This window comes from Ceratotherium simum, chromosome 29 (genome assembly GCF_057802395.1).
Source record: "Ceratotherium simum simum isolate JZ-2026a chromosome 29, ASM5780239v1, whole genome shotgun sequence".
NCBI classification, from domain to species: Eukaryota; Metazoa; Chordata; class Mammalia; order Perissodactyla; family Rhinocerotidae; genus Ceratotherium; species Ceratotherium simum.
In genome coordinates, this window is record NC_141928.1 from 139,161 (window position 1) to 155,566 (window position 16,406).

The 16,406-nt window shown below is 52.0% G+C and overlaps 1 protein-coding gene across 2 annotated transcripts in view; it reads right to left on the reverse strand.

Moving 5' to 3' along the window:
- Positions 1-16,406, reverse strand: part of CACNA1B (calcium voltage-gated channel subunit alpha1 B) — a 213,671-nt gene that overhangs the window by 121,569 nt on the left and 75,696 nt on the right. For both annotated transcript variants that reach the window (XM_087418671.1, XM_087418670.1), the window contains exons 11-12: positions 9,475-9,684; positions 4,782-4,894 (exon numbers count right to left, since the gene is read on the reverse strand). In XM_087418671.1, the coding sequence (XP_087274797.1) occupies positions 4,782-4,894; positions 9,475-9,684 (323 nt within the window). The remainder of the gene's footprint in view (positions 1-4,781; positions 4,895-9,474; positions 9,685-16,406) is intronic.

The following is a 16,406-nucleotide window of genomic DNA, read 5'->3' on the forward strand; positions in this document are numbered from 1 at the left end:
GGTGTGAGGGACTTGGAAAGGACAGAGCAGTGGAGCTAGAGTACAGCAGACCCCCTACCATCTTTCCTCTGGACAGGACACCCAACAGGGCTCAAACTGAATTCCCTCCCAGGCCACCACACCTCATGGGGCACACCCTAGGCTCAAAGTCAGCATGAGCGCCCACGTCCTCTTGTGTGTGAGGCTAATTCTCATTTCCTCTATCCCAACTTCTGTAATTGGTGTGGAAAACTCAAATGTCAAGTATTAATCTCTTAAATTCCATTTTACTGCACTTGGCTCAATCATTATCCAAGGTTTCAGTCATTCCCACTCATTTCACATCAACTGCAAGTCTAATCAGCTTAACATGAACATTCTCACCAAGAAAATGGTGAATGTGCCAGGACAGAGGCTTGGTGCCTGACTGGAGACTCCCCTACAGTTAACAGTGGTCCAGTAACCTGCAGGTCTGGTCTGGTGGTTGCACCAGTTATGAGTCACCCCAAATGCACAGCCACCCACTACACATTTCTCCACCTTGAACACAGACCCATCGTTCAGAGAATACCAGATGTCCTGCTGACGTCCAGATATACTGATAGCTGCAGCGCCCGTTATAACCCTTGCAGTACAATGAACGGGACAAGCTTGCCACAGTCTGTTCTGGGGGACCCTAACCATCACCACCAATTTTTCTCAGCACTCACACAGCATCCAGATGTTTGCCCAGGGCTGAAGATTGTAGTTTTCTAAATCTACTTTCTTCTCCTTGTCAGTCTTCCAGCATCTCTCCTATTTTCCATTAATCCTCAGAATTTGTTCCCATTGGTTCATGATGTAGGGGGCCTCTAAGATGGTCCCCAATGATCCCCATTGCTTGGTGTTCACGCCCTTCTATAATCCCATCCCTTGAGGATGGGTTGGACCTAGCAACTCACTTCTAGCAAAAAGAATATGACAAAAGTGAAGGGATGTCACCGCTGAGATTAGGTTATAAGAAGACTGTGGTCTCCATCTTAGCACTTTCAGCTCTCTCGCGCATCACCAGCTACCATGTTGTGAGGACACTAGGGCAGCCTGTGGAGAGGCTCACATGACCAGCAACACAGGCCTGCCAGCAACCACGTGAGTAAGCCTGGAAACTGATTTTCTGAGGCCTGTCAACAGCCACGAGCATGAGCTTAGAAGTGACAACTGCAACCTCATGAGAGACTTTGAGCAAGGGACACCCAGTTAAGTCACACCCTGACTCCTGACCCTGACCCTGAGAAATGATCTCATTTCTCAATGAAATGAGAGATAATAAATGTTTGTTGTTTTAAGCCACTAACCTTTGGGGAAATTTTTATACAGCAAGAAAAACCAATACAGATTTTGGAAACAGAAGTGAGGTGCTGCTGAAATAAAAACCTAAGATGTGGGAGTGGCTTTGGAACCAGAGAGCGGGCATTGAGCAGCATATTAGTGAAAGCCTGAAGTGCCCTGAAAACACTACCTGTAGAATTTTGGACACTGAGGACACTGCACATAAGGGTCTGCAGGAAAGTGAGAGGAATCATAGGAAACGAAAGGAAGGGAGTCTTCTTGGGTATTGGCAGAAAGTTTAGCCACACTGTTGTCTGCAGTTATGTGAAAAGTGGAAAATGTGCTTATCAACTGGGAGATCTAGCTGAGGAGACTTCCAAGCAGAGTGCTGCTTATAGTCAAATATGAGAGGAGAGAAACAGAAGACAGTGCTGCTAAATAAAAAGAAGGCAGGACTTACTGGTTTGGAAATGCTCAGCCTCTCCAGATAGCAAATGATGCCAAAATTAAGAAACGGCACAGTCTAAAGATGAAGCCAAGGGCATGACTGTGACTTTTGAGGTCTCCAAAAGATCAAAGGTGGGCCCTCAGAGCACTGTTCAGTCACACTTGCAGGCCCTTCAAAGAGATTGAAGGCGTGCCTCAAAAATCGGCTCAACGAAGCAGTAAGTTCTCCAGGACACTAAAGTGTGTTGATCTCAGTCATCTCAGCAGGAACATAGGCAGAGAAGGGCTAACCTCTAAGAGAGCTGTGGGTGCAGCTCTTGTCTGATGGAGTGAACTCCAAGAAGATTCATGACACACCCATAAAGTTCTTAAAGGCTCACATTTGCAGAAACACCACCAGCTTGTGTTGAAGGGGAAAGAGACAGTACAAAACAAAAATAGGCCTTTGGATTCCCCAAACTCTACCAGTCAGAAGCAAGCTGAGAAAAGTGTTCAGCTGAGAACATGTGCTGCCTTTCATGAAAAAGGAAAGTGACTCAGAGGGCAAAGTCAAGAGCCTAGAGGGCTTCCCAGGCCCACAGAACTCATCACAAATTTCCAACATTGCCCAGCTGGGTTCCGGAACTGCCATGGACCAGTGGCTCTCTTGTGCGTCCCACTGTCCCTTTCTGAAGAGGAACATCTATAGCAGTTATCCTCTGCCTGTCCCACCTCTGCATGTTGGGTGTGGGAGTGGATAACCTATCTCTTTAGTTTCACAGGTCTACAGACTGAGAGGAACAGTAGGAGCTGTGCTTAAGGAACTGGACCCATGGAGCTTCAACCATACCTGGCCCGGATGTGGGTGATGAGATTCTGGACTTTGAGCTGATGCTGTAATGGGATGAGACTTTGGGGAATTGGGAGAGGGTGAGTGTATTTTACATTAGGAAGGATATGAATCATTGGGACCGGATGGCAGACTGAGGTAGGCAGCCTTTAAGATGGCTCCCAATGATCTTGCCTCCTGGTGTTCACATCCTGGTGTAATATCCCCCCTTGGGGATAATTAAATGTGGGCTGGGCCTGTGACTCACTCCTAACAAACATAATACGGTGAAACGGAGGGGTTCTCTCCTCTGAGACTGGGCTTCTGCAGCTTCTGTCTTGGGTCCTCTCAGATCACGAGCAGCCGCGCTGTGAAGACACTGGAGCAGCCTGCGGAGAGCCCCACCATGGGAGGGAACAGAGGCCAGCCAACCATGGGAGGAGCTTGGAAGCTGGTCTTCTGAGTCCTATCAACAGCCATGTGATGAGCTTGAAAGCAAATTCCCCAGTCCTAATCAAGCCTTGGACTGATTGCACACCCGGCTGTCAGCTGGAATGTAACCTCCTGAGAGACCCTAGCCACAGGCAGCCAGTTACGCCACGCCTGGATCCCTGACCCAGAGAAACGGTGAGATGACAGATACTTGTTGTTTTTAGCTGCTAAATTTTGGAATAATTTGTTAGCTTATATGCAAATTATTCCCATGTCCCGGGATCCAGTTAGTTCAGATTGAAACACATTTAAAAGATTAACGTATCTCTGAAACTTCCTCCCCTCTTTGGGTTCCCTCTGCCTATGTGCTCTACAGCCTTTCTTTGGATAAGAAGGCAAAGGACAAAAAGAGTTGGTTTCCTTTCAGCCGCCTATTAAAATCACAGGTGTCCACCGTCTCAGAGAGCATCCTGGGCGCCACCCCTCTCCTTCCCCACAGAGATCAGGCAGCAGGGCATGGTGTAAACCACGCCACCTGGGTCAGCAAGCCTGGCTTCCAGCACTGACTCCCCTGTAGACCAGCTGGGCAGCCTTTGGCCAGCACACAACGTCTCCAGTTACGCATCTATAAAGTAAGAGTCGTCCTGAGGATTTAGCAAAGTCACAGACACAACGTTCTGTCGACTGGACTGCTGCACCAATGAGAGAAAAAGTTAAACTCAATTTTCAAGTTGAGGTTTTACTTCTACCTAGGTCCAGGTTCCTCCCTGGCTGCTGAGAACTCTGCAGGGATGTAAGTCCTTCGTCGAGGCTGTGGCCCCGCCACTTCTTACTTGGAGCCTCCAGACGGTCAGAACTCAGCCTTTGGGCAGGTGCCAATAGCACCACATCCCTGGGCTCTGGACTCAGCCCCAGGGAGGTGTCCTGCATGCTCTGCTGGGTCTAGGGAAGTGATCTTTGTGTGGCCCCTGCCCTGTGCTCTTTCACAGCCAGTCTCAGAAACACCTGCCTTCAAGGCTTCCCTGACCTACAGGGGTTGGTGAAAGGCCCCAGGCCAGGCCCATTATGCCCCCAACCCCCACAAGGAGAGCTGGACTGTCACGGCCTGTCAGTCCTCCCTGGAAGCTCTGGTGCATGTGCCCAAGCCTGCCCAGGATCAGACCCACAGGACATTGGGGGACCAGGACCACAGCCCCCTTGAGCTCTGCTGGGGAGAGACTGAGGCCTCCACAGGACAGCAACACATTTAAAAGATTGTTGTGGGCAAGCCCCAGTGGCATAGGGGTTAAGTTCAGCGTGCTCAGCTTCAGTAGCCCAGGTTTGGTTCCCGGACCTACACCATTCATCTGTCAGTGGCCATGCTGTGGTGACGGCTCACATACAAAACAGAGGAAGGTGAGCAGAACATGTTAGCTCAGGGCAAATCTTCCTCAGCAAAAAAAAAGTTTGTTGTGCCAGGCACAAAGTGGGCCACAGAGCCTTCAGCTGATCTCGTGATTCTGCAGACAGGGTCAGGGAGGGAGGAGGATGTCCTACGAGTGGGGAAGAGCCTGCAGTTGGCACCCCCATCAGTCAGGGCCTGACCAGAATGGGCCTCCCCTCTGTCAACTGCAACTCCCTGTCTACAGGCAGCCTTTCTGACCCACATAGGATCACAGTCTCCTCAATCCCCTGGGTCCCGCTCCACAGACGCAGCTCACTCTAGGGTACAGCACTGTGGGCAGGGGCTGTGTGTACTCTCCAGCGAGGACACAGCTAGACCAGCCTGCACCCCCCGCAGGCATCCCTGATGAGGCATCTCACTCACCCCAAAGTCGAAGCAGTTGAAGGAGGATCGAAAGTAGCTTCTGGGCCCCAGGCCATACATCTTCAGGGACATCTCTGTGAGGAAGAGACCCAGGAAAACAAACTCTGCAAAGTCTAGGAGAAGCCGGAGAAGAGGGGGATTAGCTCACGGCCTCCTCCCACCTGGCTCCAGCCCAGACTGGAGGACACCAGACCGCTGGGCCTCTCCAGGGTTGAGCCCTCCAGGCCTGGTCTGTGGCCTCTGAGCTCTGAAATCTCAGCCCAGGACAGAAATAGCCAACAGGAGGGACACATAGAGATGCTCGTTCCAGTCTGAAAGGTGGTGAGTGCTCGGTGCCTGTGGGACACAGAGACAGGCTCAGCAGGAGGTGAGCTCCTGGGACTGGGGTCATGGGTTACCCCCAGAGGAAGGCCTGGAGCTGTCGGGCAGAGGCCCCAACCCCTGCAGAGAAGCTGGACAGCCTTGGGCAGTCCTTCTGCCTCAGCCTGCTTCAGGCGGAGTCCCTCAGCCTCCTCCTCAGAGTCTCTCCATCTTTCTGCGAGGACTTCCCTCACACCCCTCCTCAGGAGACTCACAGCACCATGTTTGGTTTTAACTTTGTTCATGGGTTCAGCCCACTAAATGGTGAGCTTCTCCACCACCCAAGGGTCCCCAGACCCAACCAGTATGAGGCTCCCAAGAGGCACTGATGCTTGCTGGGGACCTCGGGGACGCCACCTCGTAGCTCTGCCTGTGAGTCACACAGAGGCTTCTGTGGGCACCTTCACATTCCTGCAAGCCAGGCCCCAGCAGGCAGCGGCGGCGAGCAGGGCCTACCTCGGCCCAGGAGTCCCACCACTGGCCGTGTTGACCCTCAAGAGCCTCAGGACTGAAGGGAGGCCACACTGGAGCTGAGGGCCACACTGGGAGTTCGAGGGACACAGACACTACCCTTCACTTAGCCTGAACAGAAGTAGAGTCAGAGCAAGAAAAAACATTTCAGAAGCTGTAGAGGCCCAGACAGCAGGAGACGCAGCTGGGCTCAGCTGCTGGCCAAACCAGGAATTCCAGACATCAGAACAAAGTCACTGTCTTTGAGTCCCCTCCCGAAAGGCTGAGCTGGAATCAGCTCATTATTTCCTACAGTAGGCCAAAGGCACTGTGGCCTCCGACCCTAGAGCAGCAGGGGCCAGGGAAGCAACTCAGAACCCAGGGCAGAGCCCACCACAGAGGGCCACGGAGAACGAGTGAAGGGTAAGCTTCTGCGAGTCCAGTCACTGGGCAGTCACCAGCCCAGCCATCCCAGGGCCTCTCACATCCAGACTGGTTGGGAGACTGGACCTCAAGCAGCTCCTAATAAAATGGATGGTGGAAAAGGGGGCCACACACCTCCAGCCATCCCTAGGCACCCTGAAATCTGCTTTCCTTTACAGCTCTCCCCCAAGCACTGTGCTGCACAGATCCAGCAGCCCAGACCCTGGACAAGCAGAGACACCAGCTCCACTGCCCCCTGGGCACCATGCCTCACAGACAGACACACAATGGTCTGTACGGCTCAAAAAGGTCTCAGGTAGGGGATCCTCCTTCTATGGCCTGAGTACATGGACAACCAGCTCCTGGGAGCAACTGACCTACAGCAAGCCTGGCCTCTGGAGCCAGCCAAAAAATCACCAGGGCACCCAAGCTGGGCGTGGGATGAGTAATGAAAAGGCAAAGCAGCCTCCCTGGAGAGGCCGAGAAGCACATATCAGAGGCAGGGACACCCGCTGACCCTCAGGCAGCAAATGCTTGGGGCAGAAGACCCACCCGCCGCCAGGCTTGACACTGCTTGACTGACCGACACCTGGGCCAGGCTGTGCTGACCAGCAGGCGTGAGAGGCGGTGGGAAAGCTGTGCCCTGTCCCCAAGTCCTGCTGGGAATGCCCCAGCAACCTGGAAAGACCCGAGGCTCCTGGCCACCGAGCCCCACAGCCCCTCCACATGAGGTCACAAGGGCACCCTGGCCCTGTACCTCAGGGCTCCCCACCCAGGTCATGGGAGGAGAGGCCACAGATATGGGACTTCCAGGCACCCACGCACCTGATCTTGGAGCTGAAGCCGCCCAGGGACTCATCTTGCTCCCCTGGAGACCAAAGTGAGAACACAGGAACAAGCACAGGAACTGCCAGAGGTGAGACTTGTTCAGAGAACGGGAGCCACCTGACGCGGAAAGTTCCCACCTCTCACCTGCCCTCTCCTCTCCCAAGGCAGTGACACTCTCAGCTTCATGTGCTCAGCCTCCCTCTGAGGCCAAGAAAGGGTGTTCATTCATGCATTCCTGAATCATTCATTCAACTAGCAGGCATGGTGCCACTGGGGGCTGGCACGGGACAGAGCCCACCTTCTCTCCAGGCCTTCAAGGCTAAGGGGGAGAAGAGGCAGATCATTTAAACAGCGTTTTGTATTATAATAAGATGACGGTGTGCTACGGGAACAGAGGGACAGACAGGAGGGTGGTCAAGTCTGTCTTGAGGCCAGGGGGCTCCCAGGATGATGAGGCCCAACAGCTAGCTGTGTACTCGAGCATACATCCACCCCCTTCCTTCCCTCATAGCCTCGGAGATCCTGGTAGAGCATCGGGGTGGGTCCTTGATGGACGGACAGCTGAGGTGCACAGAACCCACTCTCCACAGGGCGGCCAGCCTCAGGCCAGGGCCCCACAGGGAGCTCCGACAAAGCTGGTCCTGGCAGAGACCCCCTCCTACCTCTGCCTCTGCCTCTGCTTCTTGCAAGGCCTGCCCTACCTGATTGGATGAGCCTCCCTGAGCTCCACCCAGCTGTCAAGGACAGTGCCCAGGGCACTGAGCAGACTGTCCAGACCTAGCATACACCCACCTCTCCCTCCAGCCATTTTCCCTGGGTGCTGCCAATGAATTCAGAAATTCCCAGGAAACCACAGAAAAGACAAAGCAGCAAGAGGGCAGATTCCTGGCCAGGGACACCTGTAGCCTTACCTAGCTCCTGGGCACCTCCAGCCTTGTGCTCCTGCACATCAGACATGCAACCAGGCCATGGAGGGCGCCCTCCGCCCACTCAGGTGGCAAATCCCCAGGAAACAAGGAGGAACCACAAGACTGACTAGGCACCACTGGCTTCTTTCATGGGAAGAAAGGCCTGGCTAGGAAGCCCCAGGGGGCAGCTGCATGCCACTGAGTCAGGAGGAAGCCCGGTCTCCCTAGTCCCCAACCAACCCCCAAGGGTGGGGAAATTTTAGCTTGAGGACTCAAGGGAGATGCTGAGCTCCATCCCAAGCAAAGTCCCAAGACACCAAACTACCAGCCCCAGGACATATGAATCAGCCATCAGAGTGGGCAGGTCAACACACACAAACTGCTCCTTCTCCTTCCTTCTATCCGCAGAGCCTGAGCCAGGCTGTCCGCCTGAAGCTCCCTGGGCCCCTTTTGCTTCCGTTGCCTCTTTGCCCTTCCCATTATACAAGTAATGGATTTCAGTACAAGTTTGGGAAACTGCAGCCCAGAGTACCACCCCCAACACAGCCACTCCCACCCACATCTTCAAGTGGCCTGTGCAGCCATCTGAGCCTACAGCTCATAAGACCCCTTCAGGAGCCGCCCAGGCTCTTGGTCCAAGCTGACCAGGCTCAGTGGTCCAATAGAGGGGAGTGTGGCCGGCCCGCCAGGGGCCAGGCCTGGGAGCCAGGAGGGTTCTTCTCTGGAGAAAGGCTCTCTTGGGCACCTTAGGTGGCTTCAGGCACACAGGGCTCCTACGGAGACAGCAAGACCCTCGTGGGAGCCCAAAACGGGTCCTGTCTCCAGGTCAACCACAGACACCAGGCAGGGTGAGGGCAGCCGACCCTGGGGAAGGGGAAGGCAGAAGCACTGACCATAGGACGGTAATCGTTAGTGGAGTCTTTTTCTTAGCGCTCTTGTGAGGTAAGATGACAGACCAAGCCCTAAAGTTCCACATGACCTGCAGAGCCCTAGGATATGAAGGGTCAGTCTTGGAGTGTCGGGCCTGGTCCCTGGAGGGGGGCAAGGAGCCCCAACCACTCCACTTATCTTCTCTTCACCTCCTTGGAGCTGTAGCCAGGGCCAAGACAAGTCATAACTCAGATCCCTGTGGCTTGTCCTAAGGCTCATGGACACAGGATTGTTTAAGTAAGTCAGCCCTAGTCATGGACACACTTAGATTCAACCAAACAAAAAGAAAAACAACAACAGCCAGAAGAGCGCCAGGAGAACCACAGAAGACAGGACTCTTTCTCCTCAGGGACCCAGGCAGGAGCTGCAGCCTGTGGCAGACTGGAACGAGGAGCTGAGGAGCTAAGTCCCCTAGTCCATGGGTCTGAAGCCCTTACAAGGGAGGACACAGGTCATCCCACAAACTTCCTCCCCAGGATGCCCCAGATCCCTCACTCATTTCACACCACACTGATGGATGGGGGTCTAGCCAGATCAGCTGGGCTTCCTGGAACCCGGGCCCAGGTTTGCAGAGCCTGCGCAACCCTGGGATGCGAAGCTCAGGCCCTGAGTGCAGCCCCGGCCCCCAGCAGAGGCCCCTGTGGCCTGACCAGGCCTGTGGGGGCACTCTGGTCAGCACAGGGGTCCTACCCAGGACATTCCAAGGCAAAAGGCTGTGGACCAGGATGTCCAGGCTGCAGACCAGAGGCGGTTCGGGAAGAGGTGAGGGGGAGGCCCGGGCCATGGCTACATACACAGCGCTGTGGTGAGCCGCTGCGGCTGGTTGTAGTGCACCATGGCCACGCACAGCGTGTTCAGGGCCACCACACACAGCACCACCCAGTAGAAGCTCTGTGCCTTCACCACGCGCCGGATGAAGAAGCGGAACATCTTCTCCTTCCTCCGGAAGTACGACGAGCTCTCCGTCTTCCCGCTCTTGAGGCTGGCACGGGCGAAGGGGGATCCTGGAGGGACAGGAGGCTCACTGAGGACGTGCAGGGACCACTGGGCCCCAGGACAGACTCTCCTCCCGCTGACATGTGCCTCTGCGGACACGCCCCCGCCCCCACGCATCTCCCTCCATAAAAACACCTTCAAAGACACTTGCCCCAGCCTGGGCCTGGCAAGGCCCTACTTCCAATCACAGGCACCATATGTGTCTGACCCGTTATTGACATTGTGCTAATGACCCCTGCACCCCCTGCAATGGGTCCTGGCCCTGCCCGCATTTCACAAATGAGGGAACCGAGAGCCTTGCTGATCTCCATGGTTACTGGGCTCTGGCTGAGAGCCCTGGATCGGAACTGGTGTCTGGGCCCAGCACCCCGGCATCTTTCAGGGGCACAACCCTGATGCTCCCAGGCCATCTCAACTCCTCCATGAGGCCTGTGAGTCCTACTGCATCTGGCCCTCTTTCCCTCTTTAACTCAAGGGTCTACAATCACCGGCCACCGGTTTTTTAAGTAGTTTTAGTGGAACACAGCCAAGCTCCTTCGTTTGCATCTGGTCCACAGCTGCTGTCCTGGTACAGCGGCAGAAGTAAGTATGGCCCAAAAAGCCCCAAATGCTCACTCTCTGGAAAGTCTGCCCATGAAGCTGCACCTCTCCCCTACTCAGCGCCCAAACCCCAGTGCTTTCTCCTTTTCCGCACACACCACCTCTGCTCTGCCTTGACCTGAGCGTGGAATGCCTCCCTCGGGCGGCCGCGTTCCCACGGTAGGCTCCTCCGCAGCTTCACGTCTCGGCTTCCACGCCACCTCTACAAAGCTCACTTCTCTGGGCAGTCCAGCTAAAATAGGGTCCTCAGCCCCCCAACAATAATCATAACTCGTGCCATCTGCCACGGTATTGGTTTCTCAGCCTGTTCTGTGTCTGACTCCCAGAGCAGGCCGCAAGCTCCGTGAGGACGGGGGCCACATGCTCTTTCACCTTGGAACCCCTCGCACTACTTAACCCACTCCGTGGGTGCCTGGAGGTTCTGAGTGTGCACGTGTGCAGAGTCTGGCTTTGTCTATCAGGACAGACATCCGTGTGTCTCCGCCACACAGCTGTGCCTGCATCAGGGTTTCTTTAGTTTGTGCAATAAGGACTTGGCATGTGTGTGCCTCTGAGTGTTCAAACCAAGTCAGCATTGAATATTTGGGCTTGGGATTGGGTCCCTGGGGAAGGCTGTGGAATGTGTGTGAGCGTGTGTATGTGAAGTCGTGTGTAGTTGCACACGTGTGTGTGTGTGCACACCCAGGCTCTCAGTGGCTCACTAAGAGCATCATCGGGCTGGTGTTTTCTTGGATTCACTGAAATGAAGACAGGCCCCGAGGCCTGTGGAGAGAACTGACCACAAGCTGAGCAGCTGCATCAGGCAGGAAGACGCTGTCACAGACAGCCCCAGACATAGACGGAGGGGTCCCGAGGACAGCAGCCATCAGCCAGCCCTCTGAGGGAACTCGCAGGGTTCTAATGGCAAAGTTCTGGCACTCTAGATGCCACACTCCATCCATACCCATGGAAGACACTGTTTCATTACAGCCCTCCTCCTGGCTAAGCCAGGACATAGCCTCCCAATCCACGTCCAGACACCAGCCACCGCCAATTAGTCAGAGCTGGCTCATTCAACAAAACCTCTCCATGAGCTGAGAGCTGCGAAGTGCCAAGGCCACAGCCTGACACACTTGCTCCCTCCTCAAAGGCTGTAATGGGGCACAGAGGGAAGACAGACAGCACAGACAAGGAGAGACCTACACGGAGGCAAAGCCATATACAGACCCGTCCAGTGAACCCACATGCTCAGAACCCCCAAACACACCCACACCACTTAGACATTTAGAAACAGAGTCACACACACTCATGCTCAGACACAACCACATACACACAGACTCAGACAGGTGCACACCTTGAACACACACAGGGCCCCTCTGGGAAGGAGGGTGAAGAGGACACATAACTCATGCAAACTGCTATGTGCACATACATGTGGCCAGTGAGATAAGAAGCAAATTCTCCAAGGGAGACTCCTTGGCCATCCCCACCTGGCTCACTGGACCATGCCCAGGAAGAACTAGAAAACACCTGGGTGAGAAAGGTCTCGTGGGAATGCTGCCCCACACGCTGCCCTTGCACACTGCCTGGTTCCTCCCCCCATCCACCTGTGCCCACATGCAGATAGCCACACACATCCTCACTCGTCAGAGGCACAACCACATAGTAGTGTCCACAGGGACATTTGCACAAAACCACAATGCCCACATGGCCCTTGAAGCCCCCCAGCTCTTCGCTGTAACACACACCCCCAGAGACACCAGGAGAGTGGGATCCCAGGAGCTCTGAGCACAGCCCGAGGGAGGCGCTCCTACTCTCAGGCCCTGGAGGAGAGCTGGTGTTTCCACACGCACGCCAGGGCAGTACCAAGGACAGAGACCCGCCGGAGTCCTGGGCTCCACTTGGTCAGGGCACAGGGACAGCCAGGCCTACATTCCACCAGGGCGTTCCGGGCCTCAGGGCATTCCAGACCCGGGGTCTCTGGAGATAGGCGCGCAGGTCCCTGAGGACAGCATTTCCCAGCAAGCAGCTCCCGTGTGCTCAGGTTGGCTCTGGACAGTGACTCCAGCCCAGCTCTCTGGTACAAGCAGGAGTGCCCAGTAAACACTGTCCCACCCACAATCATAGCTTTGGTGGGAAAACCATGAGAGATTGGGCCTACTTCTCTTCAGCTTTCTGCATTTTCCTGGCTTAACTTAGCATCTATTCTTTATAATGAAAAGGCTTATTTCAAGAAAAAAATATGATTATCTTCAAGCTGGGGGAAATCAAGAACTAAATTAACCTATGATTGACGATGGAGTTAAGCATTAGTGAGAATAATGCATGACCACAAGCAAATATTTGAGTTTCTTTCCATTGTGCCCAGAGGAGCAGTTTGTTAGTTACTATAAGTCTCTGTTAGTCCTGGTTAATACCCATGCTTTCAGCAAACGTGTACAGACTGTTTGTGTCGGGCTCCGAGCAAGGAACAGAAAACACAGAATGACTAAGATCTGCCCCTGCCCTCGATGGCCCTACCAGAGGCCAGTGAAGGGACAGACAAGAAGTGTGAGTTTCCTTCCAGCTGAGCAGTTGCACTCCCCAGCGTGGGGTAACAGAGGTGATGTGGGTTAGACAACAAGCCCACGTAGAAGCAAATCCCCAGCACCCACTGCCCGAGGCATGTTACCTTGTACATGTCACATGGCCTGCAGAGTCTCACTTGAAAATAGGTAACAGACAATCTGTACCTCACAGGGTTGTGTAGGATTAAGTGAAACAATGCAGGGCCTGGAACATTTTGGGGCTCAACCAACAGCTTAAACAAATGACAGAGTGGATGGAGGGATGACATGGTTGAAATACAAACCCAGTGCCTGGGACACAGCTGTCCTCAGCACAGGTGGAGGGCAGTGGAGGGCCAAGTAGGTGCTGGACACGTGGAAACCTAAGCATGGCTTCCTTTCCTCCCTGCCAAGCCTCACAGCCCAAACCTGTCCTAAACCAACTACTGCTGAGGCCTGAGGGCCCTGAATGCAAGTAAATCCTTGGGCTCTGCCAGGGACCCAGAAGGTAAAGTCAACAAAGTCCCAGAGATTCAAGTACAGCCCCAAACCAATCAAAATAAAACTAAAAGAGAGAGAGAGAGAGAGATTTGGAGGAAAAAAATCAATCTCCCCTCTAAAACCATTCCGCAGATGAAAGGAAAGGAAGTTCACTCTTAAAACCCCAACTAGTAGCCTGGAAGATGAAACACAGCAATATCTTAAACACAAGGGGAAAATGTAAGAAGGAAGAAATCATGAGGAAAGGGATAAGAGACTTAAAGGAGCAAAGCAAGAGATACAACATGAAATAACAGGGAATCCAGAAGCAAAAAGAACAAGGAAAGGAGATGAAATAATGAAACAAATGGAAGAAAACATCCCTCGCTGAAGGAAGACCTCAGCCTGCAGGTTGAGAAGCCCCCAGAGTTCCAGATACCAGGCAAAGAAAGAGTTACTGACAAAGGAAAAGAACCAATAGCCTCCGAGGCCTCATCTTCAACAAGGACACTAGAAGACAGGAGAGTGACATCCACAGAGCAACAAGAGAAAACAGCCACAGCAGCAAAGATCTCATCTGTCGGTGAGAACAAAGGACAGACACTTGAGTATGTACAAGAAGTCAGAGCCTCCGACATACGTACCCTGCCTACAGGGAAACCAACAAAATGACACAACAGAGGTGAGAGAGATGGAGAGGAGAGAAGCTTTAAAAGTCAATCTAAGTAGGTAAGGGCAGGCCTCTGGGAATGTGGAGCCTGGGCAGCCATAGGGACTGATACCAGCCTAGAATTAAAAACATCAAACAGTCTCAAACCAGGAGTGGGGAGGAAGGAGGGGAAATGCTACAAAGGTCGCATCTTATTGGGTAGGGGTAGGGGCAGAGTAATGGGAAACAGAGCAATTTAGTTATGGAAATAATGCATCTTGGTGGTAAAGACAGTAAATAAACAAACTAAGGGCCGGCCCCCTGGCTTAGCGGTTAGGTGCGCGTGCTCTGCTGCTGGCGGCCTGGGTTCAGATCCCGGGCGCGCACCGACGCACCGCTTCTCTGGCCATGCTGAGGCCGCATCCCACATACAGCAACTAGAAGGATGTGCAGCTATGACATACAACTATCTACTGGGGCTTTGGGGGAAAAAAAAAAAAAGGAGGAGGATTGGCAATAGATGTGAGCTCAGAGCCGGTCTTCCTCAGCAAAAAGAGGAGGATTGGCACGGATGTTAGCTCAGGGCTGATCTTCCTCAAAAAAAAATAAAAATAAAAATAAAATAAAATAAACAAACTAAAATAGTAAAGAAGTATGTTTCTAATTACGAGAGCAGGGAAGGGAAGGGAACCATTTGTGGATCAGAAGAAGCAGAGATTAGAAACTAACAAGGGGAGAAGGGTGATAAACAGCAACTTGATCAAAGCAGCAAAATGAAGGATAAAGAACAGAGAAAAGAATAATGAAATCTCAGTAACAACTACAAAGAAATGAGGAAGGAAAAAAGTCAAGTATGTCAAACATTGCACTAAATAGAAACAGACTGGATTCTCCCATTAGAAACAGAGACCATAAGACTGGGTCAAAAAAAAAAAGCAAAACCCAGCTAAATACTGTTTTCATGAAGAACACTTCAAAGACTTAAAATGATAAAGAAGAGTTGAAAATGAAGGAGAAAGCAAAGATACCAGGCAAATGCAAGCTAAAAACCGAAAACAACAATAGCAACAAAAAGTAGCAATAGTGACATTAAATGTCAGAGCAGGTGGAACTGTCCAATGGAGGAACTGAACAGATAAGGAAGGTACTGTATGATGATAAAAAGCATAATTCACAAAGAAGATAAAGCGATCATAAACTACATTTACCAAAATATATAGTGGCTTAAGACATAAACCAAAGCCACCGGAAATACAGGAGAAGCAGCAGGGCCATGCAGTCCAGACCACAGGGCTTTATCCCCTCACACCTGGCAGGACAGCTGTCATCAAAAAATAAAATACAGGTGCTGGCAATGATGCGGAGAAATTGGAACCCTTGTGCATTGCTGGTGGGAACGCAAAATGGTGCAGCCACTATAGAAAACAGTATGGAGGTTCCTCAGAAAATGAAAAATAGAACTACCATATGATCCAGCAATTCCAGTTCTGGGTATTTATCCAGAAGAATTTAAATCAGGATCTCAAAGAGATATTAGCATTCCCATGTTCACTGCAGCACTATTCACAATAGGTAAGATGTGGAAATAACCTAAATGTCCATCGACAAATGAATGGGTAAAGAAAATGTGGTATCTACATATAATGGAATACTATTCATCCTTAGAGAAGAGGAAATTCTGCAATATGCGACAACACAGAGGTACCTTGAGGACGTTATGTTCCATGAAATAAGCCAGACTCTGAAAGACAGGTACTTCATGATTGACTTATATGGTAAATCAATGATACACTTATATGAGATATCTAAAATAGTGAAATTCATAAAATCAAAGACTAGAATGGTGGTTACCAGGGGCTGGGGTGGAGGCAAAAAGGAGAGTTATTAATGAAAAGGTATAAAGTTTCAGTTAAGTAAGATAAATGAGCTCTAAAGATCTGCTACACAGCATTGTCCCTACAGTCAAGAATAATGTATTGTACACTTAAAATTGAAGAGGATAGATCTCATGGTAAGTGTTCTTATCACAATAAAAATTTTAAAAATACAAGAGAAACTTCATAAAAAGTAAAATGAGGGGGCCCAGCCCAGTGGCGTAGTGGTTAAGTTTGCGCACTCTACTTCAGCAGCCTGGGGTTCACAGGTTGGGATCCCAGGCACGGACCAACGCACCGCTTGTCAGGCCATGCTGTGGCAGTGTCCCACATAAAGCAGAGGAAGATGGGCACAGATGTTAGCCCAGGACCAACCTTCCTCAGCAAAAAAGAGGAGGATTGGCAACGGATGTTAGCTCAGGGCTGATCTTCCTCACAAAAAAAATAAAAAAAATAAATAAATAAAATGAAGTAGGAATGTTCAAAATACCTCTTTCAGAACTAGACAGATCTAGTAGATTAAAAACAAAGATATAGGGGCCGGCCGCATGACGTAGTGGTTAGGTTCAGCGCACTCCACTTTAGCAGCCCAGGTTCACGGG